Source organism: Aquarana catesbeiana, linkage group LG04, assembly GCF_042186555.1.
Source record: "Aquarana catesbeiana isolate 2022-GZ linkage group LG04, ASM4218655v1, whole genome shotgun sequence".
Classification (NCBI taxonomy): Eukaryota; Metazoa; Chordata; class Amphibia; order Anura; family Ranidae; genus Aquarana; species Aquarana catesbeiana.
In genome coordinates, this window is record NC_133327.1 from 554,678,763 (window position 1) to 554,702,145 (window position 23,383).

At 42.4% G+C, this 23,383-nt stretch overlaps 1 protein-coding gene across 2 annotated transcripts in view; it reads right to left on the reverse strand.

The window, feature by feature from the left end:
- Nucleotides 1–23,383, reverse strand: part of GALNT2 (polypeptide N-acetylgalactosaminyltransferase 2) — a 213,623-nt gene that overhangs the window by 101,625 nt on the left and 88,615 nt on the right. For both annotated transcript variants that reach the window (XM_073627973.1, XM_073627974.1), the window contains 3 exons: nucleotides 19,271–19,369; nucleotides 16,923–16,990; nucleotides 12,648–12,713 (listed from right to left, as the gene is read on the reverse strand). In XM_073627973.1, coding sequence (XP_073484074.1) covers nucleotides 12,648–12,713; nucleotides 16,923–16,990; nucleotides 19,271–19,369 — 233 coding nt within the window. The remainder of the gene's footprint in view (nucleotides 1–12,647; nucleotides 12,714–16,922; nucleotides 16,991–19,270; nucleotides 19,370–23,383) is intronic.

Genomic DNA, 23,383 nt, shown 5'->3' on the forward strand with positions numbered 1-23,383 from the left:
CGTACATCACGGGACACAGAGCCATAGTAGTTACTATGTGGGATGTCCCATAGCAATGCCAACTGAAGGGAGGGAGACACAACAAAAGTAGGGCACCAAGAGACTAGAGGATTCATACTGCAGCCTGCAGTACACTGCACCCAAAGGCGATATCCTTATGACCTTTTACATCTACTTCACAGAATCTGGTAAATGTATGGACTGAAGACCAAGTTGCTGTAGTGACTTCTCTTCCCTGGAACGTGGTTTTGGAAAAAATGATGGCAGGACAATATCAGCCCTGGTTGAGTGCGCTTTAATATGAAAAGGAGGAATTTTCCTCTTTAAACCATAAGCTTGAACAATCACTTGATGAATCCATTTAGAAGTAGTAGATTTCGACGCTGCCTGTCCTCTCTTAGGACCGTCTGGCAACACAAACAAAACATCCGTGTAACGAATCTGAGCGGTCACTTTCAAATAGACCTTGACTGCTCTCACCACATCAAGAGAATGTAGTGACCTCTCTTCCACAGAACAGGGTTCTGGAAAAAATGAAGGCAGAATAATATCCTGGTTTAAATGAAAACCTGACACTATCTTCGGTAGGAATTTAGGATGAGGCTGCAATACAACCTTATCCTTATGAATAATCAAATATGGCTCTTTACAAGAAAAGCAGCCAACTCTGATACTCTTCTTGCAGAAGATATGGCAACCAAGAAAATAATTTTCCTCTTCAAGGGGAACAAAGGGAATATCTCGTATTGGCTCAAAAGGCTGTTTTTGTAATGCCGACAGGACTAAATTTAAGTCTTAAGGGTTCAGGGGTGACCTAACTGGAGGATTAATCCGCGTTACCCCCTGAATAAAGTTACGAACCAGAGGGTGTGAAGCAAGTGGTCGTTGAAAAAACACAGATAAAAGCTGACACCTGACCTTTGATAGTACTCAAGGCCAGCTTCATTTCTAATCTCATCTGTAGGAATTCAAGGATCCTACCTAGGACATATTTCCTGGGGTGCCAACCCCTGGCTTCACACCAGGAGACATATGCCTTCCAGACTCTAAAGTATATGACTCTGGAGGCCGGCTTCCTAGCATTAACCAAAGTAGAAACTTCTGAAGCTGACCACGGTCTTTCAGAATGTGAGTCTACAATAGCCAAACCGTTAAATTTAGCGTTTGTAAGGTAGGATGGAATACCGGACCTTGCGAGAGAAGGTCTGGCCACAGTGGTAGGGTCCAAGGGTCCCCTACCGCTATCTTTACAATCTCGGTAAACCAAGATCTCCTGGGACACAAGAATCACTTCCTTCCCTTCTTGCTTGATCCTGCGAAGAAGGCGTGGAAGCAGCAGAACAGGAGGGAACGCACGATCAGTGAAAACTGATTCCATGGAAAAACCAGGGCATCTGTTCCGAATGCCATTGGATCCCTTGTCCTTGACACAAAGTTGTTGATCTTGTTGTTGAACCTGGACGCAAACTGATCCACGTTCGGAACCCCCCCATCTTTGACATATTGACAGGAAGATGTCGGGGTGAAGGGACCATTCTCCCGGGAAGAATTGTTGGCGACTCAAGTAGTCCACCTGCCAATTGCCTATCAGCAATTTTCATTGCAGGGATAGAGAAGTAATGTTGTTTTCTGCCCAAGATAGAATATGATTCACCTGTCTCTGGGCCGCACGACTTCTCGTGCTCCCTTGGCGATTGATATAGGCCACTGCTGTGGCATTGCTGGATTGGATCCAGACAGGACAATTCCGTAGTCTGAGCGTCCAGGCCTCTAGGGCAAGGCGTACTGCGCGAATCTCTAGAATATTGATGGGCAAGGTCATCTCTGATTTGGAGCATTTCCCTTGTACAGATGCTTCTACCAGGACTGCTCCAGAGCCCAGAAGGCTGGCATCTGTTGTTACCACCTTCCAGGTAACTGGTAGAAAGGATTTTCCTTTTTGAAGATTCTTGGATATCAACCACCAATTAACCACTTCAATACCAAGGGCGTCATATGACGTCCTGGGCTTTGAGCGGGTATATCTGAATGATGCCTGTAGTTACAGACATCATTCAGATATTGCCAGTTTCAGCCGGCGAATCTCTACACCATAGGAACGATCATAGCGGCCGTTCCGCCACTTGATCGTTCCTATGGGAGGCGAGAGGGGACGTCCCCCCTCCCGCCGCCCTCCGGTGCTTGCTCCGACTCACCGTTACGATCGGTGAGGCGGAGAGTGGATCCGCCGGTGCCGGATGTAGATCATAGAGATTTCCGGAGGACCAGATGGTCCCCGAAGTCTCTATGATCGTCAGAGGCTGGGCGCGATGTTATGACGTCACGCCCGGCCTCTCCATTCAAAGAAACGGCGCCGCTTCGGCTGGGAAGCGGCGATCGTTTTATTTTATTTTTCTATTTCAGGCTTCCCAGCCTAGTGGTGAGATATGGGGTCTTATTGACCCCATAACTCACTATTAAGAGCACCTGACATGTCATATTGCTATTACAAGGGATGTTTACATTCCTTGTAATAGGAATAAACGTGATCAATTTTTTTTTTTCAAAAAAGTGTCAAAATAAAAAAAATAAAATATAATTAACAATAAAAAAAAATTAAAACATTTTTAAAGCGCCACTGTTCCTGTGTGCTCGCACGCAGAAGCGAACGCATACGTAAGTCCCGCCCACATATGAAAACGGTGTTCAAACCATACATGTGAGGTATCGCCGCGAACGTTGGAGTGAGAGCAATAATTTTGGCCCTAGAACCCAAAAAAAAAACCCTTTCGAAAAATTCCTGCGCAAATACTGTGTGAGATAAAAAGTTGCAACAACCGCCATTGTATTCTCTAGGGTCTTTGCTAAAAAAAACATATATAATGTTTGGGGGTTCTATGTAATTTTCTAGCAAAAAAATGATGATTTTTACATGTAGGAGCAAAGTGTCAGAATTGGCCCGGTATTGAAGCAGTTAAGGCTCTGATGCACCTTGGGGGATAAACGCATTGGGAAGTCCAGAGCTTGGCCCTTCTTGTTCCAAGTTGACAGGATACTGCTTTGCAGCAGTCTTGAATGAAACTGCGCATATGGAACGGCCTCGAAAGAAGCCACCATCTTTCCCAATAACTTCATGCAATGTCAAATAGAAGGATTCTTCTTTGTTTTGACCAACTGAATTAGTTTCTTTATGGAACTGATCCTTTCCTGGGGCAAAAATACCTTCTTCTGAACTATATCTATGATCAGCCCCAAGTACTGCAATCTCCTTGATGGTTTAAGGAGGATTTCTCTAGGTTGAGAATCCAACCTAGGTATTCCAGGTAGCTGACTGCGGTGACCAAACTTTGGTTTAAGTGGGCTACCGACTGATCTATCAAGAGTAGATCATCTAAGTAGGCTAGTATCGTTATACCTTGAGTCCTTAACCTGGCTAAAGGAGGAGCCAGGACCTTTGTAAACACTCGAGGTGCAGTAGCTAGACCAAACAGCAGAGCTACAAACTGAAAATGAAGATTTTCTACCTCGAAGCGTAGAAATTTCTGGTGAGCGGGGACAATCGGCACATGGAGATAAGCATCCTTGATGTCTGTTGACGCCAGAAATTCTCCCCCTTGTAGGATGGAGACTACTGATCGGATTGACTCCATGTGAAAAGAATGGGTATTCAAAAACTGGTTGAGATCTAAAATGGGTCTGACATCCCCGTTTGGTTTTCGAACTGTGAAAAGGTTTGAATGAAACCCTAATCCTTGCTTTTACAAGGGGACCACTAATATCACTCTTTGAGACAAGAGATGATCCAAAGCTAGAGAGAGAGAGAGAGACGTCTTTTTCACTGGATCTCTGGGAACGCTTGACCTGAGAAAACGAGGAGACGGGAACTCTCGGAACTCTAGTTTGTAACCTAGAGAAATTGAGGAAGCCACCCATCTGTCTTGACATTGTTCCTGCCAGACCCTTCAAAACTGTAGAAGCCTTCCCCCCACTCAAGCGACCGGGGGCGCCCCTTCATAAGGAGGCTTTAGTATTTTGTTTTGTGGGTTTCCTCCCTCAGGTCCTCTTTTGGCCCTGGGACTGACCCTGAGGTTTACCTCTTGAACCTGATGGTGGAGGCCGTCGTGACTGCCTGGAGGCTGATGTCCCTGGAGAAGAAGCACGTTTAAAAGAAAAAATGCTTAAACTTCTTCTTAACCGGTAAAAGGGAACTTTTCCCATTAGAAATTCTTTGGATATACTTCTCCAGATCGTCTCCAAATAAACGTTCACCATGAAATGGGAAACTGGCCAAGAGCTTTTTGCATGGCGCTTTGGCTGACCAATTTTTCAACCATAGGATTCTACACACATGTACCAGCCTTAGCATGAGTCGTGAGGCCTGGAGAATAAAATCTTTCATAGAGTCTACTGTAAAACACAATGCTTCTGATATCCCAGTCAAATCCTGGGCCTGCTGATCAGGAATAACCTTGAGTACCTCTATAAACTGGTCCTTTAAGGACTGAGATACTCTGATCGCTGCCAGCGCAGGCTGAACGACTGAACCTGCAAGCGAAGTATAGTTTTTAAAAAGGAATTCCAACTTCTTATCTGTTGGATCCTTTAGCATATGAGCATTGTCTACTGGACAAGTCAGGTTTTTGTTTACAGAGGATATAGCAGCGTCAATTGCTGGAATTCCCCATTTCTTATAGAACTCTTCCTCCATAGGATAGAGTATTGAAAACTTTTTTGGAGGGAAAAACTGTTTATCTGGGTGCTCCCACTCACAATACATAAGCTTTTTTAGCCATGAGTGGATAGGAAAAGCATGAACAGATTGGGGAGGCTTTAGTGAACCCAAACCAGAAGTGGGCTCATCGACTGACTGCGTTATTGTCAGTAAAAATCTGGAGCGGACCAATTCAGTGAGAGATTGTACCAACAACCTTTCCTGCAAACCTGATCCTTCCATATTAGGTTCTTCGGAAGAAGAGACATCAGCCTCTTCCTGGTCCTTTGAGAGAAATTCATCATCTCTCGCCCCTTGTTCCTCAGCATGAGGGTCCTGAGCAATGGACAGGGACCTGCTACGCTTAGTCCCACTCTGAGATGTGATTAAAGCATCAATTTTTTGCTCCAAACTTAAAATGGTTGAAGAAAAAACCTCCTTAGTAATATACACAGGGACTGCAGTGTTAAGAGCAGATGCAACACTTGTCCCTCCTGATGGCTCACTCTGACCAGCCATATTACTCTCAGGGGAGGATGCCATCTTTGAGATGGTCCTAGGCTCCCATATGACTATAGTCCTTCTAGAGCCCTTTTTTGAGGTGTTATTAACCCCCATTCAGACCATAGCCGATGCGCAAAGCAGAGGTACTACCAGAAGGAATGCATCCACTGCTTGAGCAATAGTCCAGCTCTGCTGTTGCTATTAATGCTCAGCCTGATGCAGTAGTAAATGTGTCAAAAGGAATGCCTGCGTTAACAAAACCTCTTACATGCCACCTTTGCTGGTGTCCCTCCGCAGCTTGCAACAGCAACAATGGTGCCTTTTGAAACACACCTTACCGCGCTGGGTGTTGGGCGTCTCCAACGCCACGTTAAGCCCCCCGTCATCTACGGCCCTTCCTCTTCCAAAAAAAAAAAAAGTTTTTTCCGCGCGAGCATGGGCGAAGGGGGGGCCTGAAAGTGACCAAGCGATGTGCCGTTCGCTCCCTTTTTTTTCGAAGCGCTCCTTCCCCAAGAAGAGGGGAAGAAAAAAAACAGCACAGGGGGGCGTCTGGTGGGGAGGTAAAACCAGATTTACCGGAGGTCTGCTGCTGGCCGGAGGAAGAGGAAAACTGCTGATTTCCTGGACACATCGTGAGCTCTCTGAGAAGCACGAGATGGTAAGTGCTCTATACAGCCCCCAGTGGTGACACATTGGCATGACAACATTTACTAAATTAAAGGAGACATTCATAAGAAAATTTTTTAAAATTATCTTATAAAACTCCACTTACCTTTCCCGCCGCAGGGTTTTCTGTGGTAAACCAACAGACCCAATCTTCACCCTTCACGGTGGGTTACGGTAAACCTTTAGGAGCTGGGGATCCTCGGGGAAACCCACAATCCTGGACCTGTAATAGCACCACCGCCAGTAAAACTTTATGGCCTTAATACCAAAAAGTACTGGATCCTGGGGTCCAGCTCTCTAAAAGAGAAGCGTTACAGGTAAGACCATTCAATTCTGCCAAAAAGACACTTTGAATGAATCCGATCTGCATGGCTAGCCCCAGCAAGGATTGCTCCAGTGGAGCTCAGCACAGCACATCTTTACTCATGACCAACACCCTAGACACTGGTGAAAAAACTGAGGCGCTCCCAGCAGTGGGAGGGGTTATATAGGGAGTGCACTTTTTGTCTTAGGGCATGCCAGTGTCCATCACCTGAAGGTGGCCTATAACCCACATAGTAACTACTATGGCTCTGTGTCCCGTGATGTACGATAAGAAATATACTTGGATGTGTAGAAACACTATACACATATATACAAAGTTCCGTTTCTCAAGACCTGTGTCCCCTATGTCCCCTGGAGGAAAGTGGGGTTACTAACTTCTGGTGTCTCAACATCCACACGTTGACGTTTCCAACCATCGGTGTATTGTTACCGCAAAGCTCTGATTACTCACTTGGCATATGCCTTATTGAGTCCACACATTCTGGTAAGCCTCAGTTTTATCAGTGGTGGCTTCCTCTTTCACTCTTCACGCACTATTATGTTCATATTTGGATGTTGATTTCCAGTTTGTCAAGATCAATACTTCAAAAAATTTTTGTCACTAATTTTTTTACCGTCTTGGACTATATTTTATCGTTTTAACCACTCTTTTTAGTGTGGACTTCTAACGTGGATAACTTTGCTAATATTAAATATATATATTAAATATATATATATTTTCTCTACACATCCAAGTATATTTTGCACACATTTCTAATGTCTAAATATTAGTTATTCTCATTTGGTTTAACACCATTTGTATTTTTACAATTGTCATTTGTGGTGCTGGCAGCTGCTTTTTATTACACTGACAGCGCGGTATTTACCAAAAATCTTTACACTGTTAAAAAGTAACAGAACAGGCTATTACTTCACAAGCTGAACAATTTTAAACCATCATTAATAAAGCGCCAAATATTCTGATGGTCTGCGTCCTCACGACGCAGAGAAGTCATAGAAGCGTCAGCTTTACTGCAGCTATTGCCATTGGGGAGGCAGACACTAAAATGCCAGAGCTATCGCTAGGTAAACCTGGCACTGCGTGAGAATGTAGGAGCCCTAGATTAAAGGTTTATCTCTGCAGCTTCACACACTGCATACATGCTTACCTTGGCTGTTCGAGATTACAGCAAGTAACTATTCTCCGTTACTTGTTGTAAACACATTTCCAAGGTTTACATGAAGTCTTATCACCTTGGAAGCTATGTTGGCACTTTACATATGAGTCATTACTCATAAAAAGCTATTGCCATGCCCAAGTCACTTAAAAAAGGAGAAGTATGTGAGAAGTTTCCAGGTGACATTTGTTGATAAAGGGTTCAATGACAGAATAAATAAACTCAATTGTTGCAATTAAAAACTTTATTCTCAGACTCCATGATGGAGTAGGTGGTTTAATGAACGTAAAGCAATGGCATTAAGTAAGCCTCAGCAAACAGACACCAACATCTATTAGCCTTATGTACTTAGGCTAAGGTAATGTGGTTTATTTAAATTAAAGAGGAAGTAAACCTCCATACCTGACTTCTACTTGTAGGTAAGCCTATAATAAGGCTTACCTATAGGTAGTATAAATATCTCCTAAACGTGCACCATTTAGGAGATATTTACATTACATGCAGCCAGTGACATCACTGGCGCATGCGCTCTAAAAGAATGGCAACTCATGCTGTTCCCTCCGAGCCCTGTGTCGTGAACAGCAGCTCCCATGCGTGCAAGGTGGAAGAAGCTGAAACGCTGACACTGCGGCGCTGAAACAGCTTCGTTTTAAGGCATGTTTCACATAATGTGCTAGTATGTGATGCATACTAGCACATTATGACTTTACCTTGCAGTGGAAAAAAAAAAAAAGGCCAGCGGTATACAAGTGCTTTAAATTAAATAAAACCTGGTTCCCACTTTTTAAGATTTTCGCTCATATTTAATAGAAATATTTACCATTCAGGAATGGCTGTATAAAACTGCAAATTTAAAAGGAGAAATCACATGAAAATAAAAACAAACATGTAAAAAGGGTCAATTTATCCCAAAAAATTATACACTTTTGTACTACAACACCAAGATTTATCTGTCTTATTTTTCAACTCTTTAGAGCTTTAGGTATCCCAGACCTTCCTGTTGCATTCTCCACAACAGTGGAAGACACTCTCAAGGACTATAGCAGGTGTGCTGACCCAGGAACTCAAGGAAAGACCTAGATCAAAGAGGTGACAGTATTCTTGGTCAATTGTGTATGTGCAACTGCAGGGCGGGTAATGTCCTGGCTGCTGCTGACTGGGTGGCAGTGGGAAGAAGTCACAACTTTTTTCCTGGTTCAGTCTTAACCCAAGTTCAGACCAAAATTGTGCTCATCCTTACATACCAACAGAATCAGCAAGCAAAAAAAAAAAATGGATTTTTATAACAGCTTACCTGTAAAATCCTTTTCTTGGAGTACATCATACAGGAAGTTCACTCCCTGTATAACCCCTCCTCCTATTAGGAGTACCTCAGTTTTTGTAGCACAGCAATATACTTAAACCCCAGAAAGAGGGGCGGGACCTCTGTGTCCTGTGATGTACTCCAAGAAAAAGATTTTAGAGGTAAGCTGTAATAAAAATCCTATTTTCTTTATCGTACATCATGGGACACAAAGCACCATAGTAATCACTATGTGGGACGTCCCATATCAATGCTATTTGAGGGGAGGGAAACACAACCCGTAGGGCACCCCCAGACTTGAGGACCTATACTGCTGCCTGCAGCACACTGCACCCAAAGGCGATATCCTCATGCCTTCTTACATCCACCTGATAAAACTTGGTGAATGTATGTACTGAAGACCAAGTTGCGGCCTTACAGATCTGAGCCATGGAGGCCTGGTGACGCACTGCCCAAGAAGCACGAACTGCCTTGGTATAGTGCGCTTTGACTTGAAAAGGTGGAATCTTACCCCTTAAATCATAAGCCTGAATTATAACTTGTCGAATCCACTTGGCGCCAGTGGATTTCGACACTGCCTGTCCTTTCTTAAGACCCTCTGGCAGTACAAATAAAAAGTCAGTCTTCCAGATCTGAGCAGTCGTCTTTAAATAGACTTTCACCACATCAAGACAATACAGTGACTTCTCTTCCCTGGAACATGGTTTTGGAAAAAACGATGGCAGAACAATATCTTGGTTCAGGTGGAAACCTAAGACCACTTTTGTTAAAAAAAACCTGGACGAGGGTGCAACACCACTCTATCTTCATGAATAATCAAGTATGGCTCTTTACAAGAAAAAGCAGCCAATTCCGAAACCCTCCTTGCTGAGGATATAGCAACCAAGAACACAAACTTTCTTGTCAGAAGGACTAAGGGAATATGCTGTATCGATTCAAATGGCTGTTTTTGTAACACTGACAAAAAAAACTAACGTTCAAGTCCCAAGGGCTCAAAGGTGATTTAACTGGCAGATTAAACTGCATCAAACCCCAGGCTAAAGAATGTGTAGCAAGTGGCCTTTGAAATAAGACCGATAAAGCTGAGACTTGGCCCTTAATAGTACTCAAGGCCAACTTCATCTCTACCCCTACGGTAATTGTAGAAAGGCAAGAATTCTGTCTGTGATATACCCGCTTGGATTCACACAAGGAAAAATAAGCCCTCCAGACTCTAGAATATATAGTTCTGGAAGCCGGCTTCCTTGCATTAATCAAGGTAGAGCTAACTGAGCCGGAAAGCCCACGTTTCTTCAGAATGTGGGTTTCAATAGCCAAGCCATTAAATTTAGCGGTCGTAAGGTATGATGGAATATTGGCCCCTGTGAGAGTAGGTCTGGCCATAGTGGAAGGGACCATGGATCCTCCACCGCCATCTTTACGATTTCTGCATACCAGGACCTGCTGGGCCACACTGGGGTTCCCAGAATTACCAGCTTTCTTTCCAGCTTGATCCTGCAAATAAGTCGTGGCAGCAACTGAATAGGGGGAATGCATAAATCAGTGAGAACTGATCCCACGGGGTCACCAACGCATCTGTTCTGCATGTGAGTGGATCCCTTGTCCTGGACACAAAGTTGACTAGATTCATGTTGAATCTGGACACCAGAAGATCTACATCCGGAGTCCCCCATCTTTGGCAAAGAGCCCAAAAAATGTCGGGGTGAAGGGACCATTCCCCCGGGAATAACTGCTGGCGAATCAAGTAGTCCGCCTGCCAATTCTCTACTCCCGGAATGAAGACTGCCGATAGGCACAGAACATTCCTTTCTGCCCAAATTAAAATATGGTTCACCTCTGTCTGCGCTGCGAGACTCTTGGTGCCCCCTTGGTGAATGATATAGGCCACAGCTGTAGCATTGTCGGATTGGATCTTGACAGGACAATCCCGTAACCTGAAAGTCCAGGCCTTCAGAGCCAGGCGCACTGCCCGAATCTCTAGGATGTTGATGGGCAAGGCTCTTTCGGTTCTTGACCACTATCCGTGGACAGTTGTCTTCTCTAATACTGCTCCCCAGCCTGAAAGGCTGGCATCTGTCACTACCACTTTCCAGATAACTGGTCTGAAGGCTTTTCCTTTCAGCAGATTCTGGGTTAGTAACCACCAACTGAGGCTTTGGGACACCCTTGGGGACAGCCGCATTGGCAAGTCTAAAGCTTGAATCGTTTTGTTCCAAGCAGACAGGATACTGTTTTGCCACAGTCTCAAATGGAACTGGGCATAGGGAACCGCTTTGAATGAAGCCACCATCTTTCCTAACAACCTCATGCAAAGGCGAATGGAGGGATCTCCTTTTGACCTGACCATCCGCACCAGCTCTCTTATGGAGTAGATTTTTGCCTGAGGCAAGAACACCTTTTTCTGGGCTGTGTCTATGACCAGGCCCAAATACTCCAGCTTTTTTAGCGGTTCCACTCCCTTGGACCTGTATTAGCACCCCTCCAGGAAAAAACCTTAGGTAATGTAGCATAACCAAAGCCCTGGGTCCCGGGGTCCTGCTCTGCAAAGAGAGGCATTACAGGCAAAACCTTGTTTTTTGTATAAGAGGCCCGGGTACAATCCACCTTGGCCTCAGTGGCACTTTGGATGGATGCGGTCTGTGGAGGCTGTTTTAAATCCAGCAAGGATCCCTCCCGGAGCTCCTCAGAGCACATCTTCACACGTGACTAACACCTTAGACACTGGCGAAAAAACTGAGGTACTCCTAGTAAGAGGAGGGGTTATATAGGGAGTGAACTTCCTGTATTGGGTATGCCAGTGTCCATCACCTGAAAGTGCCTATATACCCACATAGTGATTACTATGGTGCTCTGTGTTCCGTGATGTAAGATAAAGAAAAAGTATTTGGTGGGTAAACTCTTCAGCATTTTCTAACAACTGAAACACCAGTTCTGTGAGGACTGACCAATAAAATTCCATACTAGCATCTATCATGGTCAGCGTGCTCCTCTACTTTTATAACCGTGAGCTTCAGCACCACCAACAATGAATACTGCAAACCCTTTCACAGTAGCCAATAAGAATTTCCTTTAGCCTGGGTTCACACTTGTGTGCTGCAGACATCGCATGTGATTCGCACAGGAATTGCACCACATTCCTGTGCACATCAAATGCAATCTCTGTGCAGTGCAATTTGAGCAATACATTTTGTATGTCTAAAATTGCATTGCATCCGCACCAAAATGGTGCAGGCCCTTTTTTTCTGCACCTGGCACTTCTGGCAATCACACTGCGTTTTGCGAGCAGTTTCAGGATGTCTTCAATCTAACATCGACACCCGCAGCAGATTGCATGGACGCCGTGCAATTGCAATGCGGTGCAGGAAACGCACAGAATTTGCTGCGTTTCCCACATCGCATCAGTGTGAATTAGGGCTGAATCACACAAAGTAGATTCATAGATGCATGGCCTCTGTAACTGCAGCATCTTGCCTGAAACTTAGAGAATAAGAAGCTGTCCAAACAAAGCTTTAATTCTCAGAACTAGCAGAAAGCATACAGCAGAAAAGTAGTTTGAGTTTTTTTCTAAGTCCTGTACCAGCAGAGAGCTTCAGCTAAAATCCATACGAACCCAATCACTAAAATCTCTAAATTGAACACAATAAAGTAAATTTCAAAAGGCAATGCTTTTAAATGTGATACTTTCATTAAAAAATTTGTACCAAGGCAGTTCCTGTTAAAAAGGTGACAACAATCTAGTCCTATGTCCTTATAGTTCCAATGTGTTTTCACCCCATCATAGCAGTGTTGATATGCAACAGATGAAAAACAATCAAAACAGTATTAAAACAAAAAAAAATATTAACAATATATGGTGCTTTATCAAACTAGGATTTTTACATCTGCTTTAAGCATTTCAGAGACCATTTTATTTTTTATGTTAAAGTGCAACAGAGCAAGAGGAAATTATACTTTAATCAATGGTTACGTCCACTTTATTTACAGCTTAATATAAGTGACATACCTTCTCTGCGATCATTCCTAAGGACCCGGACTTTCTCTATCCTTCCAAGTAGAGCGCCATCTTCAGCTTAAAAACACAGTAAAATGTTAAACTTTTAAAAAGGCCACAAGAAGTTGTGCACTAATACATACCAAATAGGCAGCCATATAGCCTATTGGAGATATACTAAATGGCCAAACGTTTGTGGATGCCAGACCATCACACCCACCATATGGCCAAAAGTATGTGGACACCTCTAAGTTATTGTGTTCAGGTGTTCCTAGTAAAGGGTACAGTTGAGGCTACAGCATACAAAATACAGACATTTTTGTGCTTCTGGCCCTGTGAAAGTATTGGGAAGGCTTTTTTTGTTCCAACAAGACTGTGCTCCGGCCTTAGACGGAACGATTTTTTTTTTTTTAAGAAAGAAACACACACACACACAGGTTGCAGGAAAGGAGGAAAAAAAAAAAAAAAAAAAAAAAAAATCGCTCGATTCCCCCATCAACACAATCAGTGATGATGGGAAGAATCCCTCTGCCAGACAGAGCCACTGTATTCTCCCGGCAGGGGGGTACGGGGGATGCCGCCCCCGCCGGGAGAACACAGTGATTATTGCTAGGGGGTATAACAGCCGCTAGCAATAATCACATGTAAAATCTGACAGGCTGGTTGCACCCAAGTTAATCAACTTCAGTACATTCAGCCTGCCCATAAATGGTTAAAACCGTCTATGGCTGGCTTTAGTTTGAAGAGTTTGGTTTGGGAGGAAATCATACTGCCTGTGTAGACACTGACCTCAACCCTACCTAAATGTCTTTGGGATTAATTGTAATGCCAATTGCAAGCTAAGTCTTCTCATCTTACATCAGTACCTAATCTCAAAAATGTTTTGGCCAACACATTTTCACAAGTACAATCCAAATGCTCGCAGAAAGTCTTCCACAACATGGTTTTGGAAATCGATGTCCAATATGCTCATAAAAAGGTATGGTGGTCATGCATCCATAAACGTGTGGTCATATAGTAGTCATAAAATCAGGGCAATGCAGTCATGTTCTCAAACACCCAGCTGACTTCCTGTCTAGTAAACTTAAAAGCGTTTGTAAAGGCTTAAAAGCGTTTTTTGTTTTGTTTTTTAGGGAAACAAATTGATCCCGTGTCTTTACAGCATGAACAGCACAGTGCTTATGCTGTGTAATTTGGCCCCCTGTATCATCTAAAATACCTGGCTGATCCTGCCTGGTGCTGCCCTCCACCACGGCTTATCATGGCATGCCAGTGCCCACCCCTTCCCTCCTGCTGCTGAAATAACTATTATTTTTAGGCAATCCCCAGTGTTAGCTAATGCTACGTCTCCACTGTATGGGCTTTATTAAAAAAATGCCTCTGTATACCTTATTACCTAACACACAGGGATTGTCTGAAAATTATAAAGTGGTGTTTTTTTTAAAGGTTTTTTTTTTTGCTCTAATGTATTCTCTGCATTAAGGTAAACCTCCCCCTCAACTACACTTAAATAGTTACCTGAGACAGATCTCGATCCAGTGCTGCTCTCTCTTCTCACTGCACATGGAGGCACCAGCGGGAACCATTGGCTCCTGCTGCTGTCAATTAAATCCTGTGAGGAGGGAGAGGGGGCGGGGCTGAGCTGTGTATATCAAGTCCACATGTCTGCCCCTCTAGGAAGCAGCTTGCTAGGGGGCAGACAGTGAAGAGGAGGAGCAGATAGCGCCGGCGGGGGACCTCAGAAGAGGAGGTTTGGGGGCCACTCAGGTAAGTATAACATGTTTTTTATTCAAAAATAACTTTACAATCACTTTGCGCTTCACAAGGCCATACAATGTATTTACAACATATTATCATGCCTGGGAAACACAGCTGCAGAATATTGTTGCTCATAGTAATGAATGGCTGTACGCAGGTATTCGCTTTACATGTGCAAACTCTTGAGTGGGTGTAAACCTCTATGAAACATGCATACTATGTCCAGAGATTTACGTCTGTGCGTGAGGAGATATAACACAGTTTGTTTCAGTCTTGTTTAAAAAGTAGCAGGAAAAGGGGAAAAAAAAAAAAAAAAAAAAAAAGCTACAGAAAGAGTAACAAAAGAAGGAAAAAAAGATTTTTTTGCATTTGAATGGGTATATTTAAAATAAACCTGTTCTCAAAAAATAGAGGCTGCCACTGCAAAACTAACCTTCTGAAAATACTAGTTGCAGGCTGTCACACAGATCCAGTGATTACAGTCATTTCTAAATCACTGATTAACAGTAGAAAGATTAAGACCCCTTTCACACTGGGGCGGTTTGCAGGCGGTATTGCGCTAAAAATACCGCCTGCAAACCGCCCCAAACAGCCTCCGCTGTTTGTTCAGTGTGAAAGCCCTCGGAAGCGGTGCGCTGGCAGGACGGTGAAAAAAGTCCTGTAAACCGCTTCTTTGGAGCGGTGTATTCACCGCTCCTAAACCGCTCCTGCCCATTGAAATCAATGGGACAGCGCGGCAATACCGCAGCTATAGCCGCGCTGTACGAGGGATTTTAACCCTTTTTCGGCCGCCAGCGGGGGTTAAAACCGCACCGCTAGCGGCCAAATACAGCTGCAAGAACGACGGTACAGCAGCGCTAAAAATAGCGCTGTTGTACCGCCGACGCCCCCACCGCCCCAGTGTGAAAGGGGCCTAAGTGTTTTGACTACCCTTTAATCCCACACACTGCATACTTGTTACAGATCAGTAACACAATAAAGCATTTAAGTCAAGGAGTAAGCATGACATGCTGGGCAACTAGCATATTCAGAAGAAGGTCAGCAATGTAATGTCCTATGCCTATGCTACTGGCTCACTGCTTATTCACTTATTACTCCAAAACCTCCAATCAGTGCAACTCACTTGTATGATTAGGAGCACGATACAATTTGGGTTAAGAACAGTGATGAGCTCAGGTGTGTTTGGAGTGGGAACTGAACCCACAGGTTCAAGCCCACGAGAAAGCTGTTACTTGTCTGGGCCAAATCATCTGCAGCTGGGGCATTCCCTGACTCCACATGGTATGTCCATGGTATACACTGAATGCCACGGCTGCTTATGATTGGCCCCTTCCTGGCAAATTTGTTCAGGTGGGTTTAGATTGAGTTAAGACTAACTAAAATCACCTCAATAAAATGGTTTTCTGATTTTTGTAGTTAGGGACGTCATTCAACATTAGCATAAAGTTATTAGAAAAAAAAAAAAAAACAGTCCCAGATCTGAAACATATGAATATTTGGAGAAAATTGGTGAAATATCAACTCTGGGGAACAGTACAAACATGGATACACTCCCCCAAAACTAGGGGTAGGTGAGAGGTCTGGTAATGTCTATACAAAACAGAAAAAAAATCCCTTCTCATAATTTAAAGTTCTATAAAAGCTCCTTTACTGTTAAAAAAAAATTCTATAAAGTGAAGACAAAAAAGTAGTGGCGTCCGTTTACATCCATTTTGCATTTTAGCGCAATGCAATGTTATGGTGTGAATAGGACACATTGGAAATTATTTTCCAGATGTTCTTCCTCTAATCTGCGTTTTACAGCTGCACTAAAACGCACTGGTGTGAATTGGCTCTATGATATTCTTGGGTTTAAAACTGACATTAAAAAAGAACTTGGCTAAGGAGTGTGCGTACACTGGACCTATATAATGAACAATAAACTATTCTTGACATTTCATTTAGGAGAGCAGCTAATTTTCCTATCAGCATTTTTTTTAGCTTGACAAAAAGGAACACAAAAATATTAAGAGGTTATATTTAAAGGGTTAGCTCACTTTTTCAGAAAACATTAAAAAGGTGAACACCCTACAACCTTCCCCACCCATCACCTGTACTTGCCTCCTTGGGTGATGAGCCATCAGTGACTATGCAGCCCAGGTAGCATTCCAGGGATCCCCTACTCTTCTTCCCCCTCTCTCTGTAAAGCATCCAGGATGGATCAGAGTCATTCTGGTCAGTGTCGGTACATGATTGCTTTGACCAGTTGGAATTGCTTTGATTGGTCCTAGAAGCCCTACAAAAGAAGGGGAAGAAGAGCGGGGATTTCAATTCCCAGGCCCGCAATATGTGGGCACTAACAGCTCATTGCCCACTGAGGGAAGTACAGCAGTAGACTGGGGAGAAGGGGTGTATGTTATTTGTTCATCTTTTCATTATTTCTGGAAAGGTAAACATACACTTATCAGCTCTAAAATTCAGAGACTATAAACATGAATTTGAGAACATAAAAAGCAAATAATGAAAAAAATTAAAAAGGCGTTAACTCACCACTGTCACTGTAATCATCAACTAGTATAATTTCCTTTATAAGATGAGGAGGACTTTTTTTTAAAACACTGAAATAAAAAATAAATAAAAAATGTATTATTTTACAGGGTTTATAGAAAAAAAAAATACCATAACCATGCAAGCCCTTCCTATAGTTACTGTAAAACAGAAATACAGAAAGTAACTATAGAAAATGTTCAAAAGTTTATGTGGTTATATCAAAAATATTACTTAGATAGGCAAATAAAGTATACTAGAGGGCGTTCAAGTTCTGACTAGATTGGGTTGTGGCTAAAGAAAACAAATTGTAAAGCTCACCACACGCTACAATCGGATTGTAAAATCTCAATAAGCTTGTGGTACTAGGGCCTGCCTGACTGCATACTTCAGGTAGGTCCTCATATTACATAGTTTTGGTATGCTTAAAGTTTATCGTTCAGAAATTGTATGCTTAGATCGCAAATGTGGTTAGTTACCCTAAGACATGTGTGCTAACCATAGCGTTCCAGCAGTTGCAGAACTACAAGTCCCAGGAAGCATTGCAAGGCTGACAGTTACATGCATGAATCCCAGAGGCATAATGGAACTTGTAGTTCCACAACAGCTGGAGGGCCACGGGTTGAGCACCCATGCCCTAAGACTTTACCCTTAGACCCCAGACACCAAGTTAAATTAGGCTTTAAAGTAAACCTGTCAAAAAAAAAAAAGAAAAAATGATGTGGCATGCCATTGTTCATTTCTTTCTGAAAATGCTAGTTGGCCAATTGTCATACTGACTGGATTATATTCTTTGTAGTCAGGCCTTGAACAAGTCTGCGCAGATCAATAAAAGTTTACAAAAAGAGTCAAGTCTTCATCTGCATACTTGTTCTTGGTCACTGTTTTCAATAACAGATCAGTCACACCGTTTGCCTAGAGCTGTGCTGATCTGCAGCACAAATTCTCCCGAAAAGAGGCAATAAAATCCTTCAGTGAGGACACCTATTCTGGGGATGACTATCTGAGAGGGGAATTCACTTTCGGAGAATTCCTCTAACTTCCTGCTGTGTATCTGACAAGTGAAGGAAGCTTTCTCTGATGTACACAGACCACAAAATAAACTGGTAGGGGAATTTAAACTTTAACTACTCTATCAAAAAAAAAAAAAAAAAAAATTTTGGCTATACATACATCTTATATAAAAATGGAGCAGTCGTTCAGGTATATAACAAATATGGACTTAGCCGCTTTCAATAATGACTGCAGCAGAACTGTCAACTGCACTGTGAATAAACCTATTTAATAGGGCTAGACTCTGGGGGAATACCCCTTTCACGCCAAGGTGCTTTTTAGGCATTTTAGCACTTAAAAAAAAAAGCGCCTCTCATGCTTCCCCAGTGTGAAAGCCCGAATGAAAAAAAAAGTCCTGCAAGCAGCATCTTTGATGCGGTGTGGGAGCGGTGTATACACCGCTCCCACACCGCCCCTGCCCATTGAAATTAATGGGCACCGCTTCTGAAAAGCAATGAAAAGCGATTCGAAAGCACCGCATCACGGGCGCTTTTAACCACTTTTTAACCCCTTCTTTGGGGTTAAACGCACCCGGCTACCACCCGGAAAGCAGCGCCAAAGGGCCGCTATAACAGCAGGAAAGCACCACTAAAACGACTGGTGCTTTACCGCTAATGCCGGCACCGCCCCAATGTGAAAGTAGCCTTAGGGACTCTGGGGTGAGATCCATGTGCTGGAGATCCCAGGCATGTGTTCCAACTGTGGCCCATTCTCCTTGTTGTATGATCAATTTATAGTAAATAAACAGTATGACTAATTTCATCATGCTACAATTAATACTATTTAAATTTGGGGTACATTGATCATGGATTCTAAATAATAAATCTGAAAATCGAAATCTGAGGCATTGCGCAAGGCTCTTCTTTTGGTATTCCATCGCCACCATCTTTTTTCTTATTTGCACTATTTACAAAAGTGTGGTTAATTGAACTGTTCTGCTTACTTAAACAAACACTTTGAAGGGGGAGAATACTCATTATTTTCTAACATTTAAGTAAAACATACAGTATGCTGCATTCAATATATGAAAGGCACTAAAGGCCAAGGATTACTGACATTGATGCCCTCCATAAAGAACTAGTTTCCTCGTATTGCACATTTCTAATACTGCACCTTGGGGTGTTTAATGCACAAGCAAACACACAACCCTTAGCACACTGTGGTGGTGGTGCTGCTTGCTAGTACAATAACAAAAAGAAAAAGTTTCTATTATTCTGGGAAACCATCTCAGGTTTACCTGAAAATCAGGTTTTCGGAGTTCTAAAATTAACAAGGTAAAAAATAGCCCACTTACTCACCTGACAACAGTGCGGAGTAAGGCAGACCTGGCCTCATTGTGAAATGTTATGACGACACTTGTGGCTGGTAAATCTGTTTTCCAGTGCTTTTTTCGGCATCTATAAAATATTAACAATACGGTATTCTGTATTAGTAAGTATTAACAAAAAAAACAGGAAGGAATGCAGTTTATATCGACACTTTAGAATAACTTTCAGAGATTCATAGCTGTTAAGTTAGTAGAGCCTCTTGCACGTGGAAGCCTAGATACATCAAGTTTTTAGGCATTCAGGCCTTTTACTGATCTAAATTAAGGTCATTATCTTCAATGGACCTGGATACACACAGTAACAAAAACTCATGCTGTGTACAGAACAGGAAAAAAAAAAAAAAAAAAATATTTCAGACCCCCTTCAATTTTTCACTCTTATGTTGCAGCCATTTGCTAAAATAATTTGGGTTCATTTATTTTCCTCATTAATGTACACACAGCACCCCATATTGACAGAAAAACACAGAATTGTTGACATTTTTGCAGATTTATTAAAACAGAAAAAATGAAAAACCACATGGTCCTAAGTATTCAGACCCTTTGCTCAGTATTTAGTAGAAGCATCCTTTTGATCTAATACAGCCACGAGTCTTTTTGGGAAAGATGCAACAAGTTTTTCACACCTGGATTTGGGGATCCTCTGCCATTCCTCCTTGCAGATCCTCTCCAGTTCTGTCAGGTTGGATGGTAAACGTTGGTGGACAGCCATTTTTAGGTCTCTCCAGAGATGCTCAATTGGATTTAAGTCAGGGCTCTGGCTGGGCCATTCAAGAACAGTCACGGAGTTGTTATGAAGCCACTCCTTCGTTATTTTAGCTGTGTGCTTAAGGTCATTGTCTTGTTGGAAGGTAAACCTTCTGCCCAGTCTGAGGTCCTGAGCACTCTGGAGAAGGTTTTCGTCCAGGATATCCCTGTACTTGGCCACATTCATCTTTCCCTCGATTGCAACCATCGTCCTGTCCCTGCAGCTGAAAAACACCCCCACAGCATGATGCTGCCACCACCATGCTTCACTGTTGGGACTGTATTGGACAGGTGATGAGCAGTGCCTGGTTTTCTCCACACTTACTGCTTAGAATTAAGGTCAAAAAGTTCTTGGTCTCATCAGACCAAAGAATCTTATTTCTCACCATCTTGGAGTCCTTCAGGTGTTTTTTAGAAAACTCCATGCGGGCTTTCATGTGCCTTGCACTGAGGAGAGGCTTCCGTCGGGCCACTCTGCCATAAAGCCTCGACTGGTTGAGGGCCCCCCCCCGATAACTCAGTTTGGCAGGTCAGCCAGCTCTAGGAAGGGTTCTAGTCATCCCAAACATCTTCCATTTAAGTATTATGGAGGCCACTGTGCTCTTAGGAACCTTAAGTGCAGCAGAAATTTTTTTTTTAACCTTGGCCAGATCTGTGCCTTGCCACAATTCTGTCTCTGAGCTCTTCAGGCAGTTCCTTTGACCTCATGATTCTCATTTGCTCTGACATGCACTGTGAGCTGTAAGGTCTTATATAGACAGGTGTTGGCTTTCCTAATTAAGTCCAATCAGTATAATCAAACACAGCTGGACTCAAATGAAGGTGTAGAACCATCTCAAGGATGATCAGAAGAAATGGACAGCACCTGAGTTAAATATATATATTATATATATATATATATATATTTGTCACAGCAAAGGCTCTGAATACTTAGGACCATGTGATATTTCAGTTTTTCTTTTTTAATAAATCTGCAAAAATGTCAACAATTCTGTGTTTTTCTGTCAATATGGGGTGCTGTGTGTACATTAATGAGGAAAAAAATGAACTTAAATGATTTTAGCAAATGGCTGCAATATAACAAAGAGTGAAAAATTTAAGGGGGTCTGAATACTTTATACACATAATAATATGCGCATACGTCACACTTTGTTGATTAAAGAAAAGCTAGAAGAATCTTTACACATGGTACATGCAAATACGCATGGCTATACAGGCCATCCTCGTGGTTTTTATGTCAGGAATATCCGATGTTCATACATCAGTACTGTGTGCAAATACCCTATATGTAAACTTGTTTCTACACAAAAGCTCCTCCTAATGTTATGACATTCCAAGAACCTATATCTGTAGGATATCAAGTGCCTAGAAAAAGCTTATAATGTGAAAAATACCAGAAATAATATGATTAATCATAATAAAGAGGTAATGGATCCCTTTGATAGGCATGTTAAATGGTCGACTCGACACACCCAAACAAATGCTAATATGTACCGACAAAAAAAAAAAAAAATAGAAAAAAAAAAAAAGGTGGATTAAATAGTCCACTGGACTTTTGAGTCATTCAAAAAGGTTATAAAATGTACTAATTAAATTACACTGCTGTCAATTTAAAATACCACAACTTTCTATAAAACATACACAACCTTATACTCCAGGCCTTCAGTACCACTTGATGACCAAGTATAATTAGAAATAGAAGCAGGAATTTGTGCTTCAACTAGGTTGCATCAAGGTTTATAAAAATGAATCTGCACTATAGACTTAAGAAAAAATATCTGTCCATGGGTAATTCTCCCCCTGTACATCTAAAATAGCAGATTTACAAGGTTCACCGTGAATGGCAGCTCCCAATAATGATCACAGACCTGTTTGCTGTTGGAGTCTGTAACACACAGTGTCACTCAAAATGTGTGTGTCCATTGAACACATCAGCTTAACAGCAAACATGTATCATAATCTAGTTACAGCAGCTTGTAAAATCAACTTCAGCAGGTTGGTACAGCTAAATTCTCAGAGCTAGAACCACTGCATCAATCATCGACCCTTCACCCTCTTTTTTTTTTTTTTTTAGATTTTTTTTCCCTCTTCCTCTACCACTTCTTCCCTCTTCTCCTTCTCCCCCCTCCTCCTCCTCTTACCTATTCTTTCTAGCTGAGACCTTAGCGGTCTATTCTAATCTTTTGTTCTTATCACACGGTGTCTACCATGCAAACATGTCATACGGCATACTGAGACTCCTTAGACCTTGACACTCACGGTCTGAACTTCAGTCGACGTTCACGACTACATGTGTAATAATCCTGTGTGATGAAGATCATTTTATTCTTTGAATTTTTTTTTTTTTTTACATGATTGTGGTCTCTATCTACCATGTGTTCTTTTGCAAAAATCAAGTATTGGAGAAAAAAAAAAAGTATCCTGTTCTTTGTATGAAATACCTGGTGATCCTGCCAGTCTCTTTGCTTTTCTATTTCAAACTGACCACACTAGGCATAAAAGCATTTCCATCCCAGCATGGTCAGTTTTTCAGCTGTGCTGGGAACACTGCCTGCCTGTCCTCCAACTGCCAAGTTGTGTGTTCACATGCATCGCCTTTCACTAGTTAGCTCAAGCGTGCTGCTATTTCTCCAACTCTACAAGCCCCTTACACAGCTGAGAACAAAGATTATGTGGATTACTGATCTAAAAAACAAAACAAACACACACACACACGTTTTGCCTTTCATTTCTACTTTATACTAAATGGGTTGTTCTATAAAAAGGTAGAGGTTCACATTTACTTTGAGTATATAAAACACCAACAACATAAATGTACAATAGGAAGTTTTCTATATATTTTATCTTTTCATCAAGACCCCTTTCACACTAAAGGCAGTTTTCAGGCATTTTAGCGCTACAAAATAGCACCTGTAAAGCGCCTGAAAACTACCTTCCCAGTGTGAAAGCCCGAGTGCTTTCACACTGGGGCGGTGCACTTACGGGAAGGGAAAAGAAAAAAAAAAAAAAAAAAAAAAAAAGAAAAAAGTCCTGCAAGCAGCATCTTTCGGGCGGTGTAGGAGCGCTGTTTACAGTGCTCCTCCACTGACCCTGCCCATTGGAATGAACGGGCAGCGCATCCGAAGCTCCACAACATGGGCCCTTTTAACCCCTTCTTCGGCCACTAGCAGGGATTAAAAGCACCCCGCTAGCGGTCAAAAAGCGCTGCTATAACAAGCAACACTTTATCGCCAACGTGGCCGCAGTTTGAAAGTAGCCTTAGTGCCACGAATTTACCTGCCGATTCTGCCAAAAATCTGGTGAGAAGATACAATTCTTTGTACTCTGCCTCTTCTGA